Source organism: Aspergillus fumigatus, chromosome 1 (assembly GCF_000002655.1).
Source record: "Aspergillus fumigatus Af293 chromosome 1, whole genome shotgun sequence".
Classification (NCBI taxonomy): Eukaryota; Fungi; Ascomycota; class Eurotiomycetes; order Eurotiales; family Aspergillaceae; genus Aspergillus; species Aspergillus fumigatus.
Genome location: NC_007194.1, coordinates 3,116,300 through 3,140,187, shown reverse-complemented (window position 1 = coordinate 3,140,187; position 23,888 = coordinate 3,116,300). Strand labels below are relative to the sequence as shown.

Genomic DNA, 23,888 nt, shown 5'->3' with positions numbered 1-23,888 from the left:
CCGAAAGTGAGCGGGGGTGGCAGATCGACACTAATTTTGCTCGCGCGTCCAATGAACGGTGCTTTATCATCATACAGACCCCAGTATGTCACCTGATAAGTCCTACGATTCTTTGCCCTAGGGCCAAACAAGCATGCGCTAAGCCTATCGTAGTTAGAGCATTCTTGCCTAAGTACCTGGCTTAGGTCAATCCTAATAAGCGCGCGCAAGGGGCGCTTGTTTTGGAGATTATGGACACCCCCTTTCGGACGTTGTCTTGATAGTCCGGGGAGCACGTTGGGCTACCCGGTCATTGACACGGCCACGGGCGTTGCATGTCTCTTCTTTTCTTCCTGATTTGGCCTGTTCTTGTCAAGAATCGCTCTGGAAGTATTTCTTTCGTCTTGCAGGCCATTTTGCCATTATTTGGCCTTTCATTCTTGATACCTTTCAGTCGACTCTCTCTGTGGAGTTGACCAAGCTGGCGCTGTCACTTTGATTAACTTCAAACTCGTTGACACCTATCCTTGCGTCCTTAATTGATAAGAGTCTCCTTCAATTCGATCATTTCGTTCCTAGTCTGTTTGTTTTTATTCTAATTTCAATTTTTTGTCTAACCCCCACACCAATCGCTGTTGCGTCGAATCCTATTTTGCCCTCTGCTGCGACATCGATGACGCCTGATTTCTCAGTCGCTCGTCAGTCTTCAGTTTCCGAGTTCCCAGTACAATTTTGTCGCTTTTCTAGGGACCGAATATTCGAAGAAGATCGAAGATGACACGACCTCGAATTATCAGAGCTGGTATGTGCCGAAACAATCAGACCGCACTAGCAAAGTCCCTGAGCTGTGCTGTTGAAATTCTGACTCGCTCGCGGTAGACACGCTCGACCTTCAAGATCATCATGCTCCCTCGGCTAAAGATCATTCGAAACATTCCTTCAATACAGGCAGCGGCCTTTCACCCCATCAGGAACACACGCTTCACCGTGCGGATCAAGATGCGAGAAATGAGATGATACACGGCCCCACTTTGGACGAGAACCACCTGAACGCTGACAACTACCATGATGGAATGGATATCCATGACGATATGGATGTTGCGGATGCAGGATTCGGCCATCATGGACGAGGCCATGGTTCAGAAGAAGGCGACCTCGCAGACGAAGAAAGTGACGATCTATTGGATGATGATCTGATGGACAAAATTTCAAGTTCGCCGTCAATCGACGATGGTAAGCACCTGACCCGGGGACATATTTGCGGGATGGTTCGTCGCGCTGCACTTGCAGCCGTGCAATGTTCCCATGTTCCTCGTAGTTCTCCGAATTTCCAGATGCACATGGCTTATATTGAGTAGAAGATATTGATTTCGAATTCGTCTACGCTCTTCACAACTTTGTCGCCACGGTTGATGGACAAGCCAACGCTGCAAAAGGAGATACAATGGTTCTCCTTGACGATAGCAACAGCTACTGGTGGCTCGTTCGAATCGTGAAGGATGGCAGCATCGGTAACATTCTTCGCTCGCGCTTCCCAAAAACGGTTCCTGACAGTCTCTAGGGTATCTGCCGGCTGAGCATATAGAAACACCAACAGAAAGACTTGCAAGGCTGAACAAGCATCGAAATGTTGATGTATGTGATCCCTGCTGGCTAGTAGAACTTTCTAACAGAAACAGTTGTCAGCGACGATGCTGGGTGACAATTCAGAGAAATCCAAAAACCCGTTAAAGAAAGCAATGCGCCGCAGAAATGCAAAAAACGTCACCTTCACCGCTCCGACCTACATTGAAGCGTCGGATATTGATTGGTCGACCGAGGATGAGATTGACGACGGAGACTCTCTTATCGACGCCGGAAATATCATACGTGATGGCGATGATCTGCAGGATGATCACAATGATGATATCGTTGTTGAGCCGCTCAGACCGAAGTCAAATCGTGACAAGGCCACTGATGAGTCGGAAAACGTGGAAGAAACTCCCCAGTCTGGCTCTACGAGCCCCGACAAGCAACCCTCCAGCCAGGAGTTGTTTGAGGTAGCAAGTGAACCTACAGTCAGCAGATCTCGGAATGGGACCGTGAGGAACACAGATTCGTTCTTCAAAGACGACACTGTTGAGACTAAGAAGATATCTCTGACGCCGAATTTGCTTCGTGACGAAGTGAGCAGTGGCGGGCTTTCAAGCGAGACAAAGGAGGGCCGCTCAAGCTTTGACAATATCGACAAAGCACTGGGTGCAAACGACAAAGGCAGGGATGACAAGAAGAGAAAGGATAAGAAGCCAGGGATGCTGAGTGGGCTGTTCAAGCGGAAGGATAAAAGAACAAAATCTATCGAAGATGATTCCGAGGAGCCCGAAAAGGTCTCGGGCGAAATATCTCGAACGTCACCCATACCCAAGACGTCCTCTGAGTCCGTGTCCTCCCCCGAGTCACGGCCAACGAAAGGGAATCCAGCACAAAAGCAGACGACTAAGTCCCAGAAGCAGAATTTGCCTGTCACCTCGCCCTCCAAGCAAGCGGTTCAACATGGTGGGAATGCGCATGTTGCCGTCGAAAGTGGTGAAACGGTTCTTACAAAGGGAAAACAAAAGAGTGATACAATCCGGCAAGTGGTTTCTGAGGATGACGACATTCTTCAGCCTTCACGTGCAATAGTTTCTGAGGAAGCAGGAGACGGTGTACTGTCTCCTGTTGACACGATAGATTCGTCAGCAAAGAGGGATCCTGAGGATGTAATGGCCAAGGATTCCACAAGCGACCGCGTTGAATCCCAACACGAAGAAAGACAGAGTCCTTACGATCGAATAGTTCCTCTCAAACCGTCTGTGACATTGCAGCCGCAGAGATCCCCACAGAAACAGGAGAGCTCCTATCCTGATCGAAGACCAGAGTCCTCTGCGAGTGTGTCAGCGGTCGAGGCCGGTGCGCCACCTGGCCTTCAAGCGGATGTGTCTTCTCCAAAGGATTATTCCGTTTCCTCAACCTCGCCGCCAATTTCCCCAGTCGAAAACGCTAGCGAGATCAATCGCATTGATACAGTCGCCTCTCCAATGGATCGACTTTCTGCGGAAACCCCGACTTGGAGCGACGCTAGTCTGCGGTCGTACTTGGACGATGGGAACGACATCCGCGATTTGTACATTATTGTGCATGATAGTTCGAACATCCCTCCAGCTGGTCCTGAGCATCCAATCACAGGTAGCCTCTTCAAAGAGGAAAGCAGGAGGCTGAAGGAAATGAGCAGCCAGTTGGACATGATGCTAACTGACTGGGTCGGCCGACGCTTGCGAAATGCGACTGCCACGAAGGCAGTAAGCGTTACGGCGTTGTGACTGCTCTGTTGATGTAATAGTTGTACTTCATGCAAATAATGTCGAACTTCTATCGGGGTTCTTCCGATGGCCAGATACTCGATTGTGCTGGGCGCATTACATGAGTTATCCTTCCCACTGGCTCGTCTCTGGTATAGCTAATTCATATCGGACCATTCTACATTATTCTCTTCTTCCCCTTGCCCACATTCTCTCATTACTTTTCTTTTCCTATTCGACTCAAAGGACGCAGGCGTGAATTCCGTGCCATGGACCACGAAAGCCCCTTGCTGCCAGCTTGTTTGTTTCATTTTCGTTCCCCTGGTTGAACACCTGAGTTAATCACAAACTATGATGGGCTCGCTGGAATGTCGTCCTTCACTATGCTCGACCTTTCTTTGGTTTTTTCTTTTTCTCGCTTTACCTCTATTGGGATACCCCGAGGCATATATGGGCCTGTTCGACTCTTGCATGCTTCCTCTGCTCTACAGCCAAGACAACGTCTCTTATCACATCTCGTACCTCTTACAAATGAAGAAAATAAACATCTCCTACAGCTCACTCGGTGACACACGCTCTACGTTCTTGTTTATAAATAGGGTAGATCGTAAACAAAGCCTTGCTGGCTCGCTGCCAATGTACGACTTCGCTTATTCTTGATATCAGTACTTTTAATCTTCTAGACTCTGTCACTTCGACACAACATTACTGAGCGCATAGCTCGAGAGTCTCCTCCGAGTTTTGTGGAACGCCTAGTACCGTGACTGGATGAAGTCGCGGGGGAAGGTCATCTGGTACCGACGCAGTCATACAGCTTACACCTCAGCCGTACGGGATATGGGGATCCAGGTTTGACTCAATCGTTCGTTATAAATAGTTTTCTGAAACCATTTAACACTGTTTCTTCTTACATTGAAATTACTCCTACTCTGGACGAATCCATTTGCCTCTCGCAAGACTTCCCTACTCGGAAGATGGCGTTCCCATATAGCCAAAGCCCACCCTATGACGCTCCAGCTCCAGATCTGAACCCTAGTGGCGGGTCATACTATACGCCCCAGGACGCCCCGCATGGTTATGGGGCTCAGCAACCATATGGACAGCCTGGCCAGCTTGAACAGTATACGAGTGTCCACACCACCCAGCATGATCTGAGCCCACAAGCGCAACACTATCAGCCACCGCCGCCCAGGGATTTTCTGAGCCCGTCTGATGCGCTGGGGTACCAGCATGCGCCCCGAAACTACGAAGCTAGAGGTCGCCAGGGCAGCAATGCTGAGTATTAGTATGACACCTTCCTCGAGTATCTGGTTCCATCTCCGGCTAACGCCTTACAGCAACCAGCATACCGACGAGCATAGAAATATTTCCCGATCACGGCGCAGCCGATCCCGCGCCTCCAGCAGCGCAATGAAAGACAGATCCGGATCGCGGTCTAGGTCTAGATCAGGGTCATCAGGGCAGGATCGTGGCCTTGCGGGAACGTTGATGGGAGGTGCGTCTGGGTACTATCTGGGACATAAACAGAGTCACGGTCTCCTTGGTGCTTTGGGTGGTGCACTACTAGGGAATTTTCTGGAGCACCAGGTGGAGGAACACAAGGAGCATGGTGAGGATCATCACAAGCGCCATCGCCATCGCCATCGTCATCACCACCACCACCATCATCATAATCATGATCATGGGCATCTCGATCAACACCACCATGACCATCGGCATCATCGGAGCCGTTCGAGACATAGTAGACACAGTGATTATTCTTGAGGTTTGGGATCGCTGTGGGATGTGCTCAGTCTGGCACTAGGTGATGCACATGAATACTTCTGCGATATAATGGTCGTCGTTCATTGTCACTACTTTCCATGATGTCCTTATTTGCACTTTCAATTCGCTCCTGATGTCTATGCAGTACAGACGGATTGTTTCCTGCTCCCAAAGAATAGCTGCGGAGTAATGCCCCGCATATTTGTAGCGCGCTTTGTGACTGATGAATGGCTGCTTGATACGCCTGGCAGACCTTGGGTAACTGCAAATATTGTCTCGGTCGCTACAGACTCCCAATAGCAAGTGAAAAAGACGACGCGAGTTGAGTCTTTCACAGCTGGGGAGATCAATGCGCTGTAGAATTGAGCATTCCTGAGACAATAAGGGTCTTGGTGTTGAAATAGAGAAGAATGGAGGCGTGCTACTCAGCATTATCACCCGATCTTGATGTCATGAATTATTATTAACAACCATGATAAGGGTTGTACCGGTTTTCTGGGTTCATCAGGTTCTTTCTTATCAAAGATGGGATGACGACGATAGTGATGTCGCACCGATGAATGGCACGTGACAAGGTAACTTACAAACCGATGTTAGTCAGGGATCCCGTTCTAGTCCGAATGCGGCCGCGGGTTGAAATGAAGCAGCCAATGTTATCACCAGGATAGGCTGATACAGTTTAGGAGTTATCTACTCCGTGTCTGTTGAAGGATCGACTATCTGCTAGTTTATCAGCCGGTGGAGCGTGATTCATTTGTGTCTGTACTACGGAGTAGTGCAAGTGGTCGATCTCCCTCTCACCTGAGCCCACAACGCAGTGACTCGTGACCCATACTCGAAGGCGCAGTGTGACTCCTTCAAAGGGATGGACAGCCAACACAGCCCTGAGTCGTAGGATTTGATTCTTTCACTCCTTCAATCTGAGATGTCCTTTTCTATCAGCCTTGAATCTTTCCTTTGTTGTCCGAAATTTGCCAAGGATAAGAACAACATACCATATGACTCTTCGTTGTTCATGTTGTTGAAAGACGTCTTTCCCGCTCTGCTTTTACTCTTTCCCGTCTACTTCCCCAGAATCTGCCCGCATTTATTTGGGACGCAGCAAGTACGCTGAGCCAGCAAGAGGGCATTTGTGAATTGCTTAGATTCACTCAGTATGCCTCCTCCGCTATTATACAATGTCCTACCAGCCGCTCTTCCAGCACATTGTGAGCCCTCGTCACCATTCCTAGCTGCCGTTTCGTCCCACTTGCATATCTGCCTTCCTACGCCTCTTGCGCTCTTATCTTCGATTCTCGGAACGCTCAGCATCATATCCTGGCTTTTTGCGCAGCTTCCCCAAATATACAAGAACTACCAGTTGCAATCAACGTCCGGGCTGTCCCTGTTCTTTCTCGTCGAATGGTGTCTTGGTGATACAGGTAACCTTGTGGGCGCTCTGTTTACTCGGCAGGCAGCCTGGCAAGTCATCATAGCCGCCTACTACGTCTTGGTGGACGTTACCCTAGTGTTCCAGTTCTTTTGGTATACACACTACAAAGGCCGAAGGGTCGCGTACGGTGGCCACTCCCACTCCCACCATGGCGAAGACGCCGGATCGTTCCTGGAGGGAGTGCCGCTATCAGAGGAGGATTCGATCACTGATATCCCACCACGCAAGCCTGCAACGGAAGGCTCGGCCACAAAGGATGAGGAGCTCCTCAAGAAATCGTCGCCCATAACGATGAACCACCAACCGCTACTATACACTAACGAGAAGTTAAGCTCGTCTCGTCGCACGATCACCAGATCGAGCAGTGGTCCCAGCCTGCCACTCGCCTCCACGCGCACTCTGCTTCTCGCATCGATGCTCTGCGCCGTTGTAGCCAACGCGCAGCCTACCGAGCACCACCTGCCGCCCGCAGCTTCACAACAGACCACCCTACTGGTCGGCCGAATCTCGTCCTGGATCTCAACGGCTCTCTACCTCGGCTCACGTCCACCTCAACTCATCAAAAACTACCGCCGCAAAAGCACCGCAGGGCTTTCCCCCTTACTCTTCATGGCCGCCTTTTGCGGTAACCTCTTCTACTCCGCCTCACTCGCAACCAACCCCAATGCATGGTACGACTTTCCTCCCTGGGGAGGTCGCGGATGGGCAGGCGCAGACGGCAACAAGCGCCTGGAATGGGTGGGCCTCTCCATCCCATTCTTCCTCGGCGCCTTTGGCGTCCTCTTTCTCGACGGCTGCATGGGCCTGCAGTTCCTCATGTACGGCGCCCCAGACGAAGAACAGGTTGTTCCCGTCATGTACGCAGAAAGGAGGAGCAGGTGGACCCGCGTCCGGGGCTGGATGAGGGGCTGGATCCCCTCCGTGCCCCCTCGACGAGCATCCCACGATACCTCTGTGCAGGAAAGCCAGGCGCTCCTACGCGGAGAACGGGAGAGATACGGCACTGTTTACACTGTTTAGATCTTTGCACCTCCCTCTGCTTCATGATTCACTGATATCTTATTACCTTTTCCCATACAGCACAGCGTGCATGTCTCAATGCCTTGATGACCATTATGCCTCATGGAGTGTGCACCTCAGTTGTTTCCTTGTCTTTCACATTTTTCCACCTGTTCTTGTCTTCGGCGTTGCATTTTGGAATGGGCTTTTTTCCCCCGGACGTACACGCATAGATGGATCATTGTCATGACTGGCCGTTTCTGACGGCATGATGCATGTGCATACACTTTGTTTCCACTTTTGGTATTTTCGCAATGGCGTCTCTCAATCGTCACCTACTAGTCAAGTTTGTCGGCGGTCGTCCTTTTTACTTAGATATTCCCTGATACTGCGGTCTTCGTATTCATACCACATGCTGCTCATTACACTATGCTTTGATATAGGGTCTTTAGACTATTCATCAATGGGAATAGATCCTGGGTTTTCTAATGACGCGGTTCATGAAGTTCTGGCTCATATAGCAAACTTTACTCGCGAATATATCCATATCGGGTTAAAAAAAAAAATAATATATTAACGGTCATCTAAGTATAAACAGTTAGGTACACTTCCGCCCAAGGCATCTCTCAGCAAGTCCACTTTCATCGACCTGTTCAAGGTTCAAGCCTTGGGCCACAATACAATGCACAATTAAGAGCCGGCCCCTATTCGAACCCTCCAGCACTTGGTGGGGAAGACCGGAAACATTGGTAAGTGGTCTAAAAAGTCGAACAACGAAAGGGTAGAAGTGAGAAAATAATGATTAAAAAGCAAGCGACCGGGTCCTCCATGTCGTCCATCACTGGAACAGTAGAAACACCCGCCGGAGAAGGTAGACGTTGCTTGGTCGTCGTAGGTTCCGCAAAGGCGTATTCGTTCATCGTTCAGATACTCGTGACTTTGATTTCAAACCGGACACTCTTCATGGACAGAGCAAAAGATCAACAGACGATCGAAGCGATCCATCTAGCGTTACGAGGCAAGAAGTGCTGAAAACCCTTGCGACACGGCATGACCAGCATCACCGAATCTGGCTTATTCTCAGTGGCTCATCCCACGCACGACTCGACAAAAGCGCATGATCAAGCGACAATTGTATCTCGGGTGGAAAGAAAGCCAGGACGGGCATAATTTGGCCCCGAACTTCGTGACTCGTCATGCAGGTAAGTTAGTACAATGGCGATTGGACGTCTTGTACACCCCGTCTGATGACATCCTCAATACGCCAACGAGGAGGCACAATCCTCGAGGACCGCTTGCGCCGCAATTCTATCTCTTTCTCAGGAGGATGGCCTATACCTTCATCGGGGGGTAGAGCGCCTCCAGCAATTCCGGTAGAGAACTTCAGTTGCAGTACATTGCCAATCTCGTCGCAGGCAGTCAGAACGCGGTCAAGGTCTTCCTTGGTATGCGCGGCCGAAACGCAGAAACGAGCCCGAGAGGATACCAGAGGAGTGGCGGGGTACCCGACAACGACGACGGAGATCTTTCTTCTAAGCATTTCGTGGGAGAAGGCGGGCATCTTGGCAGGGTTGAAAAGAAGGACAGGAATAATTGGCGAATCGTCGTGGCCGTACACTATAAAGCCAAGACGCTTCAATCCGAGGCGAAGATATCGAGAGTTGAAGGCCAAACGCTGCAACCGCTCTTCACCCTGGCCCGGAACAATCTCACCGTTGATGATGCGGAGCGCAGAAGAGATCTGCGCCAGGATAGCAGGAGCTGGCGCCTCGCCGTAGAAAATACCGGAATTGGTCGCGCGAAGTTTGTCAATCATCGCCTTATCAGCAGCAATGTAGCCCCCGTTGGCGCCAAATGACTTGGTAAGAGTTCCCATCAGAATGTCTACCTCCTTCGTGTCAATGCTGAAATAGTCACAAACACCCCGTCCCTTGGGACCTATGGCTCCAATCGAGTGCGCCTCATCCACAAAAAGGTGAAATTTATAGCGACGCTTCAGCGCAATAAGACCTGGAAGATTACACATAGATCCTTCCATAGAGTACAGTCCTTCAACAACGACCAGAATTTTCTTCCATGGGCGATGAGTACGTGGCTGGCCTTGAGAGATGGCTTCACGCAGCTTTGCCTCCAGGTCCTTCATATCGTTGTGCTTGAACATTCCAATGGACGCACCTGAAAGACGAGCACCAAAGCGGATCGATGCGTGATTCAATTCATCAGAGATAATTAGGCAGCCTTTGTTCACCAAGGCAGGAAAGATATTTGCATTTGTACCAAACCCCATCGAGAAGACCATCGAGGCCTCCTTGCCCACAAAGCTGGCAACAAGACTCTCAACTTCCGCATGAAGATCTTGCGTTCCCACCTCAGCGCGAGTGCTAGGAGCACTAATCCCGTACTTCCTCAGAGTATCCTCGGCGTGGTCGGCGCAGGGACCTTCAGACTGGGCGAATCCGAGGTAGTTGTATGAGCTCAGGTTCAAGGTATCCGTAGTGGTACCGGTGAGATAAAAATGTTTGTTGTGGTCATCGGTTGCCCGATCGATCAAGGTGATGTATCTTCCAGGGACCCCGGTCACCGGGCGTTCGAAACAGTCATTGATACGCAGCTTGAGACGACGCACGTAAAAGTTATCAAAATCACTGTTGAGAGCACCGTATCCATCGCGAGGTTTCAGGTGCCGATAATTCTCCTCGCGAAAGCGCTTCCCGAAGAAATCGCGGACGTGTCCGAAAGCTATCAAAATCAAGTAGCTGATATAGGTAGTGAGAAGATAATAATAGGGTGGTTCGTCCATCACTGGCTCTGGGAAGACACCGCCAGGGTGTCTACTCGAGTAGCGGTGGCTTGGATGGCCAATGGGGCCGAATTGGGCATGTTGCTTGGCTTGCCGACGGGCCTCTTCGGGTGACGGAGGTTGGAAAAGTGTGGTCGGAGGCTCGTCCATATTTGGATTACCCGCAGTAGCTGTCGATAAAGAAATGGTCGGTAGGGACAGTGATGCCGAACTGATCGGCGGAGCGACAGGACTGGGTTGGAAAGTCCCACTAGCTGCCTGGAGAGCGGACTGTGCGGATTGAGGTTCGGATTTGGACTTAGGGGACGTTGAGAAGAGCTGGGTGAAGCGATTCGGTTTGGATGTAGAGGCTTTGATGGCGATACCGCTCTTGCCCGAAGTAGACGAAGAAAAGGGTGAGTTGAAAGAGTCGTTGGCGGAAGAAGAGGAAGTAGCAGATCGGCGAGGCATCGCAGGGAAGGACTAGACAGAATTGAAGACCAAAAGTCGTTCAGAAGTTGTAGTATCGAGAAAAAAGGAAAGGAAAGTTGTAGAAGCGACAATTCTCAGATAGTGGTTGTGGCAGGAGATACGGAGTACGTGTGAGGCAACAACGCTGGTTCTTTTATGATGCGTATATATTCCTCCCGCACTGGAAGTTTTTGAGAGAGCAGACGTTGGGAAAACAACGCCAATGCACTGTAAACCTAAGTCAACCACAACAGATCAATTTCAGTTCGATATTTTCTGGCCAGGTTTCAATGTTTCAGAAGATGTAGATGAGCAATTGTTGATGGTTTGATGGAAATTCGGCGGGGTGAAAGGGGCATCGACGGAGGAATTCAGGGTGACCACGGACGAACAACGTACCACCACCAAGCAAGATCACTCGAGGCAGAAATTCAAGCCGAAGAACCCGGATGGATCTCTCTGCTTTCTCACACGTGGAGGGCTCGGAGCCCTGATGCAGATGAAGAGTAGCTCCTACTCCGTACTGAGCTCCAATCTCAGGAGATCAGAGAGGAATATAGAAAATATCTCAGAAGAACATTGTCGAGCTCATCAGGGTTGAGACGAGCGTTAGACTCCAAAAGTACCAGAAAAACTGGTCTTCAAAAGAATAGAAAAAAGAAAGAAAAAAAATAATTGAACAGAAAAAGGGTTTTCTTGCTTTGGTATGAACCTAGGACTTAACCGTACCTTACCTACCAGAGAAACCAGAAACCTGTCCCATGGAGTACCAGAGCGGTACTCCGCTTACCATATGCAGGGGGAATAACTTGCATATTTGGCCTGTTGGCCTTTAAGATAGAGTGTAATATTACCGCATGTTACAGGTCCACAGCCCCCTGGACTAGTGCACACTGATACCTTACAAGTGAGTGTGCAGGATACATTCTGACCCTGATTTTCATTTATGGGTGTCTTCGTTTCCTCTGATAACTTCATGGAGTTTAAGTCTTGAGAAAAGGGGCAATGCAAGGAAACTGGCATAATCTTCGAAATCATCACTTTAATTAATTATCTTTCATGGTCTGGTTTATAACCATCTGTCAAGGATATTACCTCAAACTACTTTAGTCCTTCAAGAGTGCCTTAAAAATCATGTGTCCAGACTCCAGACCCTGAAGCTTTAGTATTAAAGTATCTATCTGCCTTAGGCACAAGCTAACCTCGGCTTGAAGGTGCATGGTGCCTGATACTGGCTGTTGTTAAGCGTGTTGAAGCTACCTTAGTGCCTTGTCAAAGATTGACCTTAAGCTGTGATTTTAGTATTCGCTATCACTGGTTATCGAATGTGTGCTTTTAGAGACTTATGCTTAATTTATCATGAACATTCGTCTTCCCTGTGATCTTTCCACATCTACCACCAGACATTCCTACACTATACTCCATAGTACGTAGCACAAAGCCATGGCCCGCGGACAGGAGCAGTACTGGGGCGGAAGACTCTTCCCTTACCCGCTTCCCATCCGATCCTTTCCGCCCCCGCGATCCCCCAATCACTGGCTCAACGTGTCTAAATGCTGTGTGATAGTATAATTTAGAGGTGGCAGATCATAGATCTTGTATCCTTCGAAGGCTTGATTCAGTGATTCAATTTAATTGCGCGTGTCGGTTGCCATCCCTAATAGTCCTCCCCTAGAGATCCGTACTCGACGGAAACGGAAGGCTGCCACGCTATAAGATCTTCCTCATTCAGACAAGACTCGGCCGTAATCTTTCTTTTCTTTTTTTTTGTCCATATATCACCGGAGGACCGCAAGAATCATTATCATTTTTCAGCAAGCATGACGGTCAACGGATCTGCAAAGCCTCATGATGTGTCCGCGGAGGCGAAAGAACTATGGCGGCACTCAGATCCGCAAAGTACCCAGATATATGATTTCATGCAGGGCTTGAATCGAAAGTATCAACTCTGTCTTCAGAACTATAAGGACCTCTGGCAGTGGAGTATATCCAGGCCTTCTGAGTTCTGGGAGGAGATTTGGCACTATACCAATATCAAAGCGCACAAACAGTATGATCGTGTGAGTAGTTCGACTCCGAAATATCTTGCTAGACCTCAACCCCTTATTCGAGGTATTGTACCCCTCGTCAAAGAACAGAAATACTGATCTTGGCCAAGGTCATGTCCTCCGAGAAACTACTCTTTCCCAGGCCTCATTTTTTTGAGGGAAGCAAACTAAACTTTGCGGAAAACCTGCTGTACCCGGCAAGCTCACCAGCTGAAGATACTACTGCAGTGATTTCTGCCACAGAATCTGATAGGGAATTTGTTTCCTGGAAAGAGCTGCGGGAGCGCGTTCGCAAGTGTGCCAACTCCCTCAGGGAGGCAGGCTTGCAAGCAGGTGATCGTGTGGCAGGCTTCCTCGGCAACCATGCTAACACCGTCATTGCAATGCTGGCGACGACATCAATAGGTGCCTACTGGACCGGCGTGTCTCCCGATACGGGGGTCCACGCCGTTCTGGAGCGCCTTAGACAGATCGAGCCGAAGATTTTATTTGCCGATAACGCCTCGTTATATAACGGCAAAGTGCATAGTGCTCATGAAAAGATCCGTCAGATTGTCTCTGAGCTGCCAGAGCTTCAGCTGCTGGTAGTCTTTGAGACCATCAAGTCGCATCAATTCAATGTCGATGAAGTCAAGCCAACCCAAGGGAAAGCGTGCACATACGATACATTCCTGGCTTCTGTTTCAAACGCATCTGCTGCCCTTGAGTTTGCCAGCCTTGATCCTGATCACCCCGTTTACATACTTTACTCATCTGGCACCACTGGTGCGCCGAAACCCATTGTCCATGGAGCGCTGGGAACGTTGCTGCAGCACAAGAAGGAGCACGTGCTCCATTGCGATATTCATCCAGGAGACCGCTTGTTCTATTTTACGACCACAACTTGGATGATGTGGCACTGGTTGGTGTCTGGTCTTGCCAGCGGTGCCACCATCGTCCTCTACGACGGTTCTCCTTTCCGACCCTTGGACCCGGAAGGAGGGAACGGGGAGATGGCCATGCCGCGTCTGATCGATGAGCTGAGTATCACACATTTCGGGACATCTGCAAAATACCTTTCCATCTTGGAGCAGGCCTCCCTCAAACCAACGCAGCATCCTCACCGGCCAGTGACTTTGCGAACACTGAAGGCTATTTTCAGCACCGGGTCTCCTCTTGCGCCCTCTACATTCGAATATGTGTACTCTTCCATTCATCCTGACATTATGCTGGGTTCCATCACCGGTGGTACCGACATCCTCTCACTCTTCTGTGCGTGCTGTCCAATTTTACCTGTTTACAAAGGCGAAATCCAATGCCGCTGTCTCGGAATGGCGGTGTCGGCATACGACTACTCTGGAAGTGATATCAGCGGCACGAATGAGCCCGGTGACCTCGTGTGTACATTACCATTTCCCGCCCAACCGGTGATGTTCTGGCCACCAGGCCCAGTTGGCGCTGAAAAATACCGCAAGAGCTATTTCGACATCTTCGGCCCATCCATTTGGCATCATGGCGACTTTGTCCGGATCAACCCACACACCGGAGGTGTGCACATGCTTGGCCGAAGTGATGGCGTCCTGAAGCCGGCAGGTGTTCGATTCGGAAGTGCGGAAATCTACAACATCCTCCTGAAACACTTTGCTGAGGAAATCGAAGACTCTTTGTGCGTAGGACGCAGACGAGAGGGCATCGATACTGACGAGACTGTCGTGCTATTTGTGAAGCTCGCCTCGCATGGCAAGACACCCACAACCATGCCTGCGGACCTTGCGGCGCGAATTCAAGCCACTATCCGCAAAGAGCTCAGTCCTCGCCATGTCCCGGGTATAGTGGATGTATGTCCTGAGATTCCAGTGACATCCAACGGCAAAAAAGTGGAAAATGCGGTGAAGCAGATCCTTTGCGGACTGAATATAAAAATTGGTGCAAGTGTTGCAAATGCTGGTTGCCTGGACTGGTATAGGAAGTGGGCTGCTGAGCATCCATAGACAGACCCTGCTGGAAGAACCGTGGTAGATACATGGCATGAGAGGATAATGAAATAGACCATAGAGACAGTTAATGCAGCTCAGATCCAACTTTCACACTCCACCTCTCGTCTCCTCAGGATCGAAGTCAAAGATGATCGAACTAAGCTGGACCCCTGATGTGGTCAAAATGTTTGCCATAGTTGTTTTTGCAACTTTCTAAGTTGATACAATAGATCTTGTATTGGGGGTCGATCGACCCCTGAGGGATATAATGCTTAGTTCTTGGGCTAAAGTCAATTGTTTTGAGCTTGATTCTAACCCACACTCAGGCGCAGATCGCGGTTCCTTCCTGGTGAGAGCTTGATGTATCTTCTGCCTAAGGCGTTGAATGGTGAGATTGCTCTCATGCTATGTATGTCTTAAGGATGAGTCTGCTAGCTATTGGTAGCTGTCATATATGAGTCTAGCGGAACAATATATGTTGTTAGAACAACATGGATATAGCTTGACATGCAAAGCATCGTACAGCAAAAATATGTAAAATAGAATTGACCTAATCCTAAATGTTTCCAGAAACCATCAAGCCACACAGAGAACTATTTACTGATTTGAGATACTGGTCATTTTTATCATCATTGTCCTTGTCTACCAGAGTGATTGATTAGATAAGCCATCGATCGGGGCAAGTCTCCGCTCCCCAAATTCTTGCGCCGCCGCCGTTACGAAAGACCTTCATAAAGCCACGCCGAGCGGAGGACTAACAATTGGATATTTGCTGATCGTTTCAACCAAATCATATATTTTAGCGACAAGATGCGTCGCTCCGTCTTGCGCGCCATCGAGTCTGCGAAGCCTCTCGCTCGCGTGCCTCGTTCAGCCTCCAGAAGCTTTGCTACGCTCAATGAGTCCAAGGTAAGAGCTGCAGGCATTGCATTTCCCCAACGACCATCTTCGCCGTATAAGGCTAAATTTCATTCTCGCCTTTTATAGGACCCTGCTGAGCTAGACCAAATCACCACATTGCCTAATGGAATCCGCGTCGCCACGGAATCCTTACCCGGACCCTTTGCCGGCGTTGGTGTCTACGTCGATGCGGGATCCCGGTACGAAGACGAGAGCCTACGAGGCGTGAGCCACATCATGGACCGACTAGCCTTCAAATCGACCAAGTCCCGAACAAGCGATGAGATGCTGGAGACTCTTGAGAGTCTAGGAGGGAACATCCAGTGCGCTTCGTCTCGGGAGTCGTTGATGTACCAGTCAGCCAGTTTCAACTCGGCAGTTCCCGCGACCCTGGGCCTTCTGGCGGAGACAATCCGTGACCCTCTGATCACTGATGAGGAAGTTCTCCAGCAGTTGGCTACGGCAGAGTACGAGATCAATGAGATTTGGGCCAAACCTGAACTTATCCTACCAGAGCTGGTGCATATGGCGGCCTACAAGGACAACACATTAGGGAACCCGCTACTCTGTCCTCGTGAGAGATTGGAAGAGATTAACAAGGCTGTTGTTGAGAGATACAGGGAGGTCTTTTTCAAGCCGGAGAGGATGGTTGTTGCCTTTGCCGGTGTGCCGCACGAGGAGGCTGTTAAGCTAACAGAACAATACTTTGGTGATATGAAGGCCGCAAATCAGGCCAAAGGGCCCGTATTATCCGGGACTGGAATTGAGACGACCTTGTCAGATTCAGAGACAGCAGCTCAGGAAGGACAGGTGCCGACCGTCCCTCAATTCACACCATCGTCGACAATCACCACAACCCCAACCTCAAAAACCCAGTCAGTCCTTTCCAGGCTTCCTTTCCTGAAGAACCTCTCTACAACCGCGTCGAAGCCTGCATCTGTGGCGCCCCTTGATCCTTCGTTGGTGCAGCCATCATCGCTGGACTTGACAAGACCTTCTCACTACACTGGTGGTTTCCTCTCTCTTCCCCCGATTCCCCCACCAGCAAACCCCATGCTTCCCAGACTGAGCTACATACATCTTGCCTTTGAAGCTCTCCCTATCTCGAGCCCTGACATCTACGCCCTCGCCACCCTTCAGACTTTGCTCGGCGGCGGCGGGTCTTTCTCCGCTGGCGGTCCCGGCAAGGGTATGTATTCTCGTCTCTATACAAATGTGCTGAACCAGCACGGATGGGTGGAAAGTTGCATCGCTTTCAATCACAGCTACACAGACAGTGGAATCTTCGGTATCTCCGCCTCGTGCAGTCCTACCCGTACGACCGAGATGCTTGAAGTCATGTGCCGCGAACTGCAGGCACTGACTCTCGACACGGGCTACAGCGCCTTGCAGCCACAGGAGGTCAACCGTGCGAAGAACCAACTGCGCTCTTCACTGTTGATGAACTTGGAATCCCGCATGGTGGAATTGGAGGATCTCGGCCGTCAAGTCCAGGTTCATGGCCATAAGGTTGGCGTCAAGGAGATGTGCGACCGCATCGAGGCTCTGACCGTGGATGATCTCCGTCGCGTGGCCCGCCATGTATTTGGAGGCCATGTTCAGAACAAGGGCCAGGGCACCGGTATCCCGACGGTGGTCTTGCAGGAAGGTGAGCTGGAAGGGTACAAACTTCGTCCTTTCCCATGGGAGGAAATCCAAGAACGGATTGCACGGTGGAAGCTGGGAAGAAGATAGAATCGTATGATCCTGCGTAGCGCAGCTCATGGATTCGCACTTATTCAGGACCTGGTTTGGGTGTACTATATAGAGGGTGGATGACGGCTTTTACTTTCTTCACTCCCCATTATAGCATGAGATTGCTGTGCCATATGTATCTAAGGATGGCATCAATAATCGACTTGTACAATATCTAATCTTGTTAAAGCAGTAAGTTTGCAGTTGATCCGTATCGTTCTTAACGCAATCCATTGAATCGTTGCGTCTCATACAAATCACGTTGCAGCTGCTTGCCGCTTTAGGGCAGTCTGGTTCGGGAAAAAAGTTGGAGCGGACCATTTTTAAGTCCGCAGTCCGCCAACAATTTCCGTCACCTTTATCATCATATTTCCAAGCCGTCACAAAGCTATTTGACCACTTCTTTTTAGCAACATTTTTCCCGATTTAGTCTATCAAAGTCACAATGGTCAAGCTCACAGAGGTTGAGGACGAGCACTTTGCTCAAGAGAAGCCTATGGCCACCAAGAACAATGTTCTTCTCGCCACGGACGATGAGGACGAAGACTACACTGACACGGGTGAGCAACCTCTACTAAAACCGGTTGCTCTTTCTCTATGAGCTTCCGTTCCAACCACGCGCACTACCGTGGTGCATCTCGCTCCTTCATCCGGGGACATCCCGATCCATTGCCGGTTGATGATTCTTCAGCCAGAACCATACCCAACATGCATTTTCCCATTACGAGAATCCGAGGAAAACATATCTAACATTTCAATCTAACCTTAGAGTCTGAAATTTCCGTTGAATCCGACCTCGATGTTGAAGGCGAGACCCTGTACGAGCGTGTGGCCGCTCTGAAAGATATCGTCCCCCCGTCAACCCGGCGCCAAATCTCCTCCACCGTCTCCACACTCACCTCGTTCACAAAGTCCAGCATCTCCTTCAGTGGAAAGGCGCTCTGGATTCTCAGCACCAGTGCTTTCCTCCTTGGCGTTCCATGGGCGCTTGCCTACGCCGAAGAGGAGCAGTACGTCCAAATGGAGCGTGAGCAGGGAATGATCAAAGGTGCTAACGAGGTATGTTTACGGATGTTTTTCTTTTAAGTCGTTCCATCAGATTGTCTCGACTTGGTTCTTTAGGACCTCTTCGGCCCTTTTGAAAATCCGTGGTGGTGTGAAAACTCTTACTTGGCGACTTTTTCTGCCAAGAAAGCGAGGCATACGCGAATTGAATTTTATCTTTGCATTTGCGTACTTGCGAGCCGTTTGAGCCTTTGATTGAAGCATTCTGACAATGATTCTCGTACAGATGCTCACACCCGGCGCTCTCCCCGCTGAGAACAAGCAGGCCAAACCTACTCTGTAAATGAACACCTCAACCCGAAGGTGAAAATACAACAGGTGTATTGGACTCTACAATTGCGATGATGCAGCTGAGACGTCTGTTGTTCAGTCCTTCCCCTTGATTCATGATCACTGATCGGCTGGGCTTGAGTCCGCAATCAACCGCGGCTAATACATAAATTGACTCCACTCACCAAGCGAAGCGACAGAGAATCTCTGGAGATTAAATATGAGCACAGTGCAAAACAAAACGTGATTTCGGGAAGGTGTTGGAGCTGGTTTTCTCTTCACATATTCCTTTCTTCTTTTGGTTTGCATACTGGGCTGGCGCGATCATTGAAAAATTTCTTTTTGCATCGCTTCCGCCACGGTTTAAGTCCTCATTTCCCTTCCCCTGTTGTATTCAAGCCTTTGGTTTATCCCCTCCGCGTTTCCCTGACGTCTTCTTGGGGTCTATATGTACTTGTATAACAACTTATTTATGTTCATTTCGTGTCATGTCTATTCCTCTTTGTTCGTTAATGTACGTTGTTAGATAATGGAACGTAGATGAACTAGTTGATGAATCATGAATTTTGATTTGTATAGGCACATATTGAAGCAATTGTTGGCCATTCAACCAGACTTACGAGTATTGGGTATCATCGCGGAAACAAAGGCAAAATTAACTCAGGCCCTCTCAAGAGTGCAAGATGGCAGTTTGTATGTGAAAGCGCCCCATCGAGTTTGTCGACGGCTGTGCTGATAAAGTATGTGCAAATGAAGGCAGAGCAAAGGAAAGCAACCTGGCTGCATGATCGAAAGGTTTGCCTCATGAGAGACTCTGTACGCAGATTAGTAAGTACCACATGACTGTAGAGAAGACTCAACATACGGTTGTCTCCCTCGCCGATTTCAGGGTAATATGGAAGTCACGCCAGAGCTTCTTGACCTCACCACTGTCGACCATTGAACCCATCACCTCTGAAGCATACCTGGCCCTCTGCTTATGGCTCCAATGGCTGCGCTCAAGAACCTTGTCATCCTCTAAGTAACCCATGCGTTCGAGGTAGTCGACAACCCATTCATTGAGATGAAACCGCCAATGGGAGAGAGTATGGGCTAGCGAGGCTTTGTTTTTGCAATGGCTGTCAAAGAGTCAACAGAAGAATGTGAATACAGAAGGTAGGAAGGGAAACAAACCGTCCAAGGTAGAACCGCGTGTCCTCATCTGGTAAGCTGTAACCGTCTCTGTCTCTTTCAGGGCCATCTTCCTCTTCGTCCTCGTCGCTATCGTCATCTGACAATGGTTCGAGTGTCTCCAAGGAATAAGCCTTGCCATATAGCTTCATATCAAACGAAGCAGGATGCTTAGACCTGTTGCACGCGTCGCAAGGATGATTGTCTGTGATCGGGTATAGAGTGGTTTCGACATGAGGTCTTGCCAGGAGTGCTCGGCGGAATTTGACGTTCCAGACGGAAGATACCAGCTGAGAACCAGTGCGTCCTTTGACCTCATCTTCAAGTTTCATGAACGCAACCTCGTAGAGCGGATCGGAACGAGGGAAGGCAGGGTTGATCTTGTTATTTACCATCCATTCAACAGCGTCTTGGAAGTATTCTTTCAGCTGTTTGTAGGCATGCCGAGAAAACTCAAACGGTAAATCTTCTAGACTGGATGGCACTCCCAGTTCGGCATTATCATCCTCTAATACGAAATCGTCCTCGTATTGGTCGAGGTCCTCGTCCTCTGCAACAATTGACTCGACATCGCTCCCTTCCTGGAGGCGAAACTGCTGCTGACGAACTTGGCTTTCGGCTTCACTGTCGGGCTCGTCATCAGGGCCTGCTTCATCCGAGTGCTCAGCGTCTGAGTCTTGTTCTAACGCCGCGTCGTTCTCCTCTTTCCCACCAGCCCTTCGGCGTCTTAGGGCATCCAGATGACGTTGGCGCTGAGCTCTTGCCGAATTGGCTAGACGACCTCGGGTCCGCGTGTTCTTTACGACTACATGAGCGGCTAAAGTTAGCAAAGAAGCCCTCCCAAAAGATTGTACCTTTCATCAGGATATCCTACCAGAGTCCTGCAAGGCCTCTAGATCCTCTTCGAGATCTAACCTCTCCTGGTCTGAGTTTCGCCGCGGAGTTTTGGGGGGATCGGAGTTGATATTTCGCTTGCGTCTTTTCATTGGTGAAGAGCGGATAGGCTCATCGGAGTCCTCAGAGCCTTCTTCGACGACAATGGGCCTTGCGTCGGCAGCACCACGTCTTAACCTTCGGCGAGGCTGTATAACCAGGTCCTCATCGCTCTCATCCGAAACCAGAATCTGAAGTTCATTCGCAGGAGTTTTCGATAACTTTGGTAAGGAGGGAGACCTCTTCCGCTTTCCCGATCGTAACCGCGTATATTTGCGCGCGTTGCGCTGAATCTCCAGAGCACTATCACTGCTCTCGTCCACGGTAATTGCGTCCTTGGCATCTGATATTTTTGGCGACCCGTCTTCGTAAAATTGTGAGTGACAGATGCATGGACGAGGGAGGAAGACAAGACCCACCTTTTTTCGGTCTCTGAGGGGTTTGTTCTGGCTCTGAGGACGGCGTTCCCTCTGATAAGACTTTCTTTGGCGGGGTGAATGATTCCTCTCGGCGCGTCAGGGTCTTTCCCCTCTGCAGTGGATTTGGAAGAATGGAAGATGAGGAGGGATGTTCATATCGTAGAGTAGCTAGACGATCGTTCTGATTTCTCGTGCTTCTGTCAGTACCTGGCGGCGATGATGACAGTGGAGCGAAAGAAAGTCGCGTCTGCTTCCCTTTGCCATAGGTGCGTGGCATGAGGAATGGGATCGAAACAGTTGCAGGAGTAATAGCTGTGAAAGCTTAGTATACAATAGATAATTCTGAATGAGATATACAAGACTTGACAGATGAGGGCAGTATGACAATAAAGCGAGGCCAAAAAGATGGCTTGGCGAGACCGCGATGGCATCGCGTCACCGATTCACGAGAGCACGTGACTAATTATACTAAATTGGTCATGAAATACACAGAGACATGACACCATGAGAAACTACAGGTGAGTGGAGAGAGGTCTGAGAAGCGACATTTCATGGTGTCTCTGGCCAAGTTGGTGGCTTACCTCTTCATAGCGAGAAGATTTTCTCTGGAGCATTCTACTACAGGACATATGATGAGCCCCACGTCATGAACATTTGAGATGCTGGACAGAGATGGCCTGTCTTCTCCCTTGAGCGTTCTTGCTACTTTCAAATGTTATCCACACCATTATTATGGCGGCCTAAAGTAGTCGAAGAGATCAGGTGTAGCTTCCATGAGCGACATCTTGTTCCTTCCTGACTTTGCGAGACTCCGGCCATGTGGTGTAGTCGAGCTCCTCGTAGTCTCCAGGTGATACTTCAGTTCTGGTCTTTGACATGATTGCAGCTTTGGTATTTTGAATCCTCAGCTCAGTCTGAGCTATTATTGCTCCAATCCAATGTACTGTCAACAACATCTTATCGCTCTACTTTACGCTTTCCTTGCATATTTTGTCAACGTCACAGAAAGTCTAGGACAATTGCCAGAGAAGTCCCTTAGCAGTCAAACATATGAGCCCGAATATTGCAATCAGACACTGATCAACTTTAGTGGGCTCAACTACTCGGACGCTGAAGTCGACGAACTAGGATATGCGGTCTCCCTGGGTCGACGACTGTGTTGGACTGACCCAGGAGCAATACGTGGCCGAAATATCTCAATATACTCACAAAGCTCGGAAGGCGGAATTCAAACAGTTGTTAATCTGACGGTTACCCTGACAATCTCAGTGGGAAAAGAAGCGAGCATGCAACTAAGGAAGCGGTTATTGACGCGACCTCATAACAGCCCAGAAGCTCTCATAACGCTCGGCGAAATTATAGTACTTGACTCTCGCTTGGAGCACAGCAATCCGCAGTGGGAACGACGCAGCAAGGCTCGGAACGGTCAACTGGAGGCAGCTTCGGGATCGGATCCAGAGTCAGCATCTCAACGTGGAAAGGTACGAACTGAGACACAAATATCAGAAGATACCCTTGGCTTCGGCAGTGGCTCAGATGGTGATGCTCACCCTCATGATAAGAATGGTCCCGTCCGGAAAAATTCCCACAGTCGTCGCAGTGTATGTGTGGACAATTTTTGCGAAGGGTTCGATCTGAAGAAGACTTGTGCACCAGGGGGTAAAATTCCGGCTAAAGAGGAAATATGCGCACTATGTTATCCAGGAAGAAACCTTGCAGTCATTGAGAGACACTGCTCAAAACAGGAGGTTAGTGGACGTCAAGCCTTCTACAGTGTTTGCGTGTTGCTCGGCTGCTTTGTTGTGGTAGCTGTTCTTCTGTATCTGCTGCGCAGCTTCTACAGAGGAGTGCAGAGGCGATATCGGATATTTCGGGGTCTATGTAGTGCCCAGACTTCTCGAAGTCCTGCCACGAGATCGGGGTCTTCCTCGGTCTTCCAGGTCAACTCTCTACCGTCCCTCTTTCCTGGATTTTCCTCCCCAACCAAGCTAGAAGTATTGCAGAGGGAGAGCGTGACTGGTACGGACGATGCCAGTGATCGCACGTTGCCTTTCTCCACACTGAAACAAAAATGGCGTCAACTCGGTGCATTTAGAAGGGACTCTCGCGGAAGAATTCAAGTTATCTTCGACATAGAGTCACTCGATACGGAACATGCGAAAGGCGGACAATCCGCTCATAAAACTCCAGTTCTCCCTCGAGCACCGAATGCAAGTATTCGAAGGTACTGTGAAGAGACAAGGTCTTGAACACCATCAGATTTCTTTAGTGGCAACGGGGCTGAGATCAGCAACGATGGGTCACTCGTCTCTCATTCCAGAAATCTTTGACAGAAAGTCACAGAAGGTTGAGAGATTTCCCGACCAATTTGGCTTTTGAACGATCATCGCGCCATATTCTCTACTCCTACTATCTTGTTCCAAGCCTTCGAGGTTTGGACATAAAGGCAGTATCGTTCAGAGTTTGGCATGTCGGTATTCTGTAGGTTGTTATATCGATTCTTACTGCGGTCTTGCGTTCATGTAATGTGCCCAACCGTCTCTCTGAACAAAGATTATATGGCGTGAAATCATAGATATTCGATTGTAATAAGTCTTGATGAAATGGTCGATCTACCAGTTACATCCATTAGGTGAATTCATACCAGCTACAA

The 23,888-nt window shown here is 49.5% G+C and overlaps 9 protein-coding genes across 9 annotated transcripts; 7 read left to right on the top strand and 2 right to left on the bottom strand.

The window, feature by feature from the left end:
* The first annotated feature begins 153 nt into the window (after positions 1–153).
* AFUA_1G11920 (SH3 domain-containing protein) lies at positions 154–4,012 on the top strand. The gene is made up of 5 exons (XM_077803923.1): positions 154–781; positions 859–1,212; positions 1,338–1,490; positions 1,541–1,614; positions 1,659–4,012. The coding sequence occupies exons 1-5, from the start codon at positions 754–756 to the stop codon at positions 3,315–3,317; spliced, it is 2,268 nt and encodes a 755-aa protein (XP_077660092.1). The 5' UTR covers positions 154–753; the 3' UTR covers positions 3,318–4,012.
* Positions 4,013–4,055: 43 nt separating this feature from the next.
* Positions 4,056–5,595, top strand: AFUA_1G11910 (uncharacterized protein). The gene is made up of 2 exons (XM_747464.2): positions 4,056–4,581; positions 4,634–5,595. The coding sequence occupies exons 1-2, from the start codon at positions 4,271–4,273 to the stop codon at positions 5,058–5,060; spliced, it is 738 nt and encodes a 245-aa protein (XP_752557.1). The 5' UTR covers positions 4,056–4,270; the 3' UTR covers positions 5,061–5,595.
* A 230-nt stretch (positions 5,596–5,825) lies between these two features.
* Positions 5,826–8,033, top strand: gprG (PQ-loop repeat-containing protein). Its single transcript, XM_747463.2, has one exon. It carries the CDS (start codon positions 6,217–6,219, stop codon positions 7,510–7,512), a length of 1,296 nt encoding a protein of 431 aa, XP_752556.1. The 5' UTR covers positions 5,826–6,216; the 3' UTR covers positions 7,513–8,033.
* A 6-nt stretch (positions 8,034–8,039) lies between these two features.
* On the bottom strand, positions 8,040–11,400 carry lcb2 (putative serine palmitoyltransferase 2). The gene is made up of 2 exons (XM_747462.2): positions 11,141–11,400; positions 8,040–10,969 (listed from the first exon to the last, which is right to left on the bottom strand). The coding sequence occupies exon 2, from the start codon at positions 10,739–10,741 to the stop codon at positions 8,699–8,701; it is 2,043 nt and encodes a 680-aa protein (XP_752555.1). The 5' UTR covers positions 10,742–10,969; positions 11,141–11,400; the 3' UTR covers positions 8,040–8,698.
* A 268-nt stretch (positions 11,401–11,668) lies between these two features.
* Positions 11,669–15,358, top strand: AFUA_1G11880 (acetoacetate--CoA ligase family protein). Its single transcript, XM_747461.2, has 2 exons — positions 11,669–12,801; positions 12,900–15,358. The coding sequence occupies exons 1-2, from the start codon at positions 12,562–12,564 to the stop codon at positions 14,757–14,759; spliced, it is 2,100 nt and encodes a 699-aa protein (XP_752554.1). The 5' UTR covers positions 11,669–12,561; the 3' UTR covers positions 14,760–15,358.
* Positions 15,359–15,470: 112 nt separating this feature from the next.
* On the top strand, positions 15,471–17,598 carry AFUA_1G11870 (mitochondrial-processing protease subunit alpha). The gene is made up of 2 exons (XM_747460.2): positions 15,471–15,653; positions 15,732–17,598. The coding sequence occupies exons 1-2, from the start codon at positions 15,555–15,557 to the stop codon at positions 17,376–17,378; spliced, it is 1,746 nt and encodes a 581-aa protein (XP_752553.1). The 5' UTR covers positions 15,471–15,554; the 3' UTR covers positions 17,379–17,598.
* A 225-nt stretch (positions 17,599–17,823) lies between these two features.
* On the top strand, positions 17,824–18,711 carry AFUA_1G11860 (mitochondrial import receptor subunit TOM22; the record flags this gene model as incomplete). Its single annotated transcript, XM_747459.2, has 2 exons — positions 17,824–17,938; positions 18,148–18,711. 2 exons carry the CDS (start codon positions 17,824–17,826, stop codon positions 18,462–18,464), a joined length of 432 nt encoding a protein of 143 aa, XP_752552.1. The 3' UTR covers positions 18,465–18,711.
* An 858-nt stretch (positions 18,712–19,569) lies between these two features.
* On the bottom strand, positions 19,570–21,617 carry AFUA_1G11850 (uncharacterized protein; the record flags this gene model as incomplete). Its single annotated transcript, XM_077803922.1, has 4 exons — positions 21,236–21,617; positions 20,758–21,180; positions 19,887–20,688; positions 19,570–19,831 (listed from the first exon to the last, which is right to left on the bottom strand). The coding sequence occupies exons 1-4, from the start codon at positions 21,510–21,512 to the stop codon at positions 19,570–19,572; spliced, it is 1,764 nt and encodes a 587-aa protein (XP_077660091.1). The 5' UTR covers positions 21,513–21,617.
* Positions 21,618–23,443: 1,826 nt separating this feature from the next.
* AFUA_1G11840 (uncharacterized protein) lies at positions 23,444–23,614 on the top strand (the record flags this gene model as incomplete). The annotated part of the gene is made up of 1 exon (XM_747457.1): positions 23,444–23,614. One exon carries the CDS (start codon positions 23,444–23,446, stop codon positions 23,612–23,614), a length of 171 nt encoding a protein of 56 aa, XP_752550.1.
* Positions 23,615–23,888: the final 274 nt, after the last annotated feature.

What these genes read in the sequence shown, in the direction of transcription:
- AFUA_1G11920 (XM_077803923.1), top strand. Translation starts at nt 754, where the DNA reads ATGACACGACCTCGAATTATCAGAGCTG. An exon ending in ACCTCGAATTATCAGAGCTG is followed by an intron (nt 782 to 858) that starts GTATGTGCCGAA and finishes CGCTCGCGGTAG; the next exon opens with ACACGCTCGACCTTCAAGAT. An exon ending in TTCGCCGTCAATCGACGATG is followed by an intron (nt 1,213 to 1,337) that starts GTAAGCACCTGA and finishes TATATTGAGTAG; the next exon opens with AAGATATTGATTTCGAATTC.
- AFUA_1G11910 (XM_747464.2), top strand. Translation starts at nt 4,271, where the DNA reads ATGGCGTTCCCATATAGCCAAAGCCCACCCTATGACGCTCCAGCTCCA. An exon ending in GGCAGCAATGCTGAGTATTA is followed by an intron (nt 4,582 to 4,633) that starts GTATGACACCTT and finishes AACGCCTTACAG; the next exon opens with CAACCAGCATACCGACGAGC.
- gprG (XM_747463.2), top strand. Translation starts at nt 6,217, where the DNA reads ATGCCTCCTCCGCTATTATACAATGTCCTACCAGCCGCTCTTCCAGCA.
- lcb2 (XM_747462.2), bottom strand. Translation starts at nt 10,741, where the DNA reads ATGCCTCGCCGATCTGCTACTTCCTCTTCTTCCGCCAACGACTCTTTC.
- AFUA_1G11880 (XM_747461.2), top strand. Translation starts at nt 12,562, where the DNA reads ATGACGGTCAACGGATCTGCAAAGCCTCATGATGTGTCCGCGGAGGCG. An exon ending in CGCACAAACAGTATGATCGT is followed by an intron (nt 12,802 to 12,899) that starts GTGAGTAGTTCG and finishes ATCTTGGCCAAG; the next exon opens with GTCATGTCCTCCGAGAAACT.
- AFUA_1G11870 (XM_747460.2), top strand. Translation starts at nt 15,555, where the DNA reads ATGCGTCGCTCCGTCTTGCGCGCCATCGAGTCTGCGAAGCCTCTCGCT. An exon ending in CTACGCTCAATGAGTCCAAG is followed by an intron (nt 15,654 to 15,731) that starts GTAAGAGCTGCA and finishes CGCCTTTTATAG; the next exon opens with GACCCTGCTGAGCTAGACCA.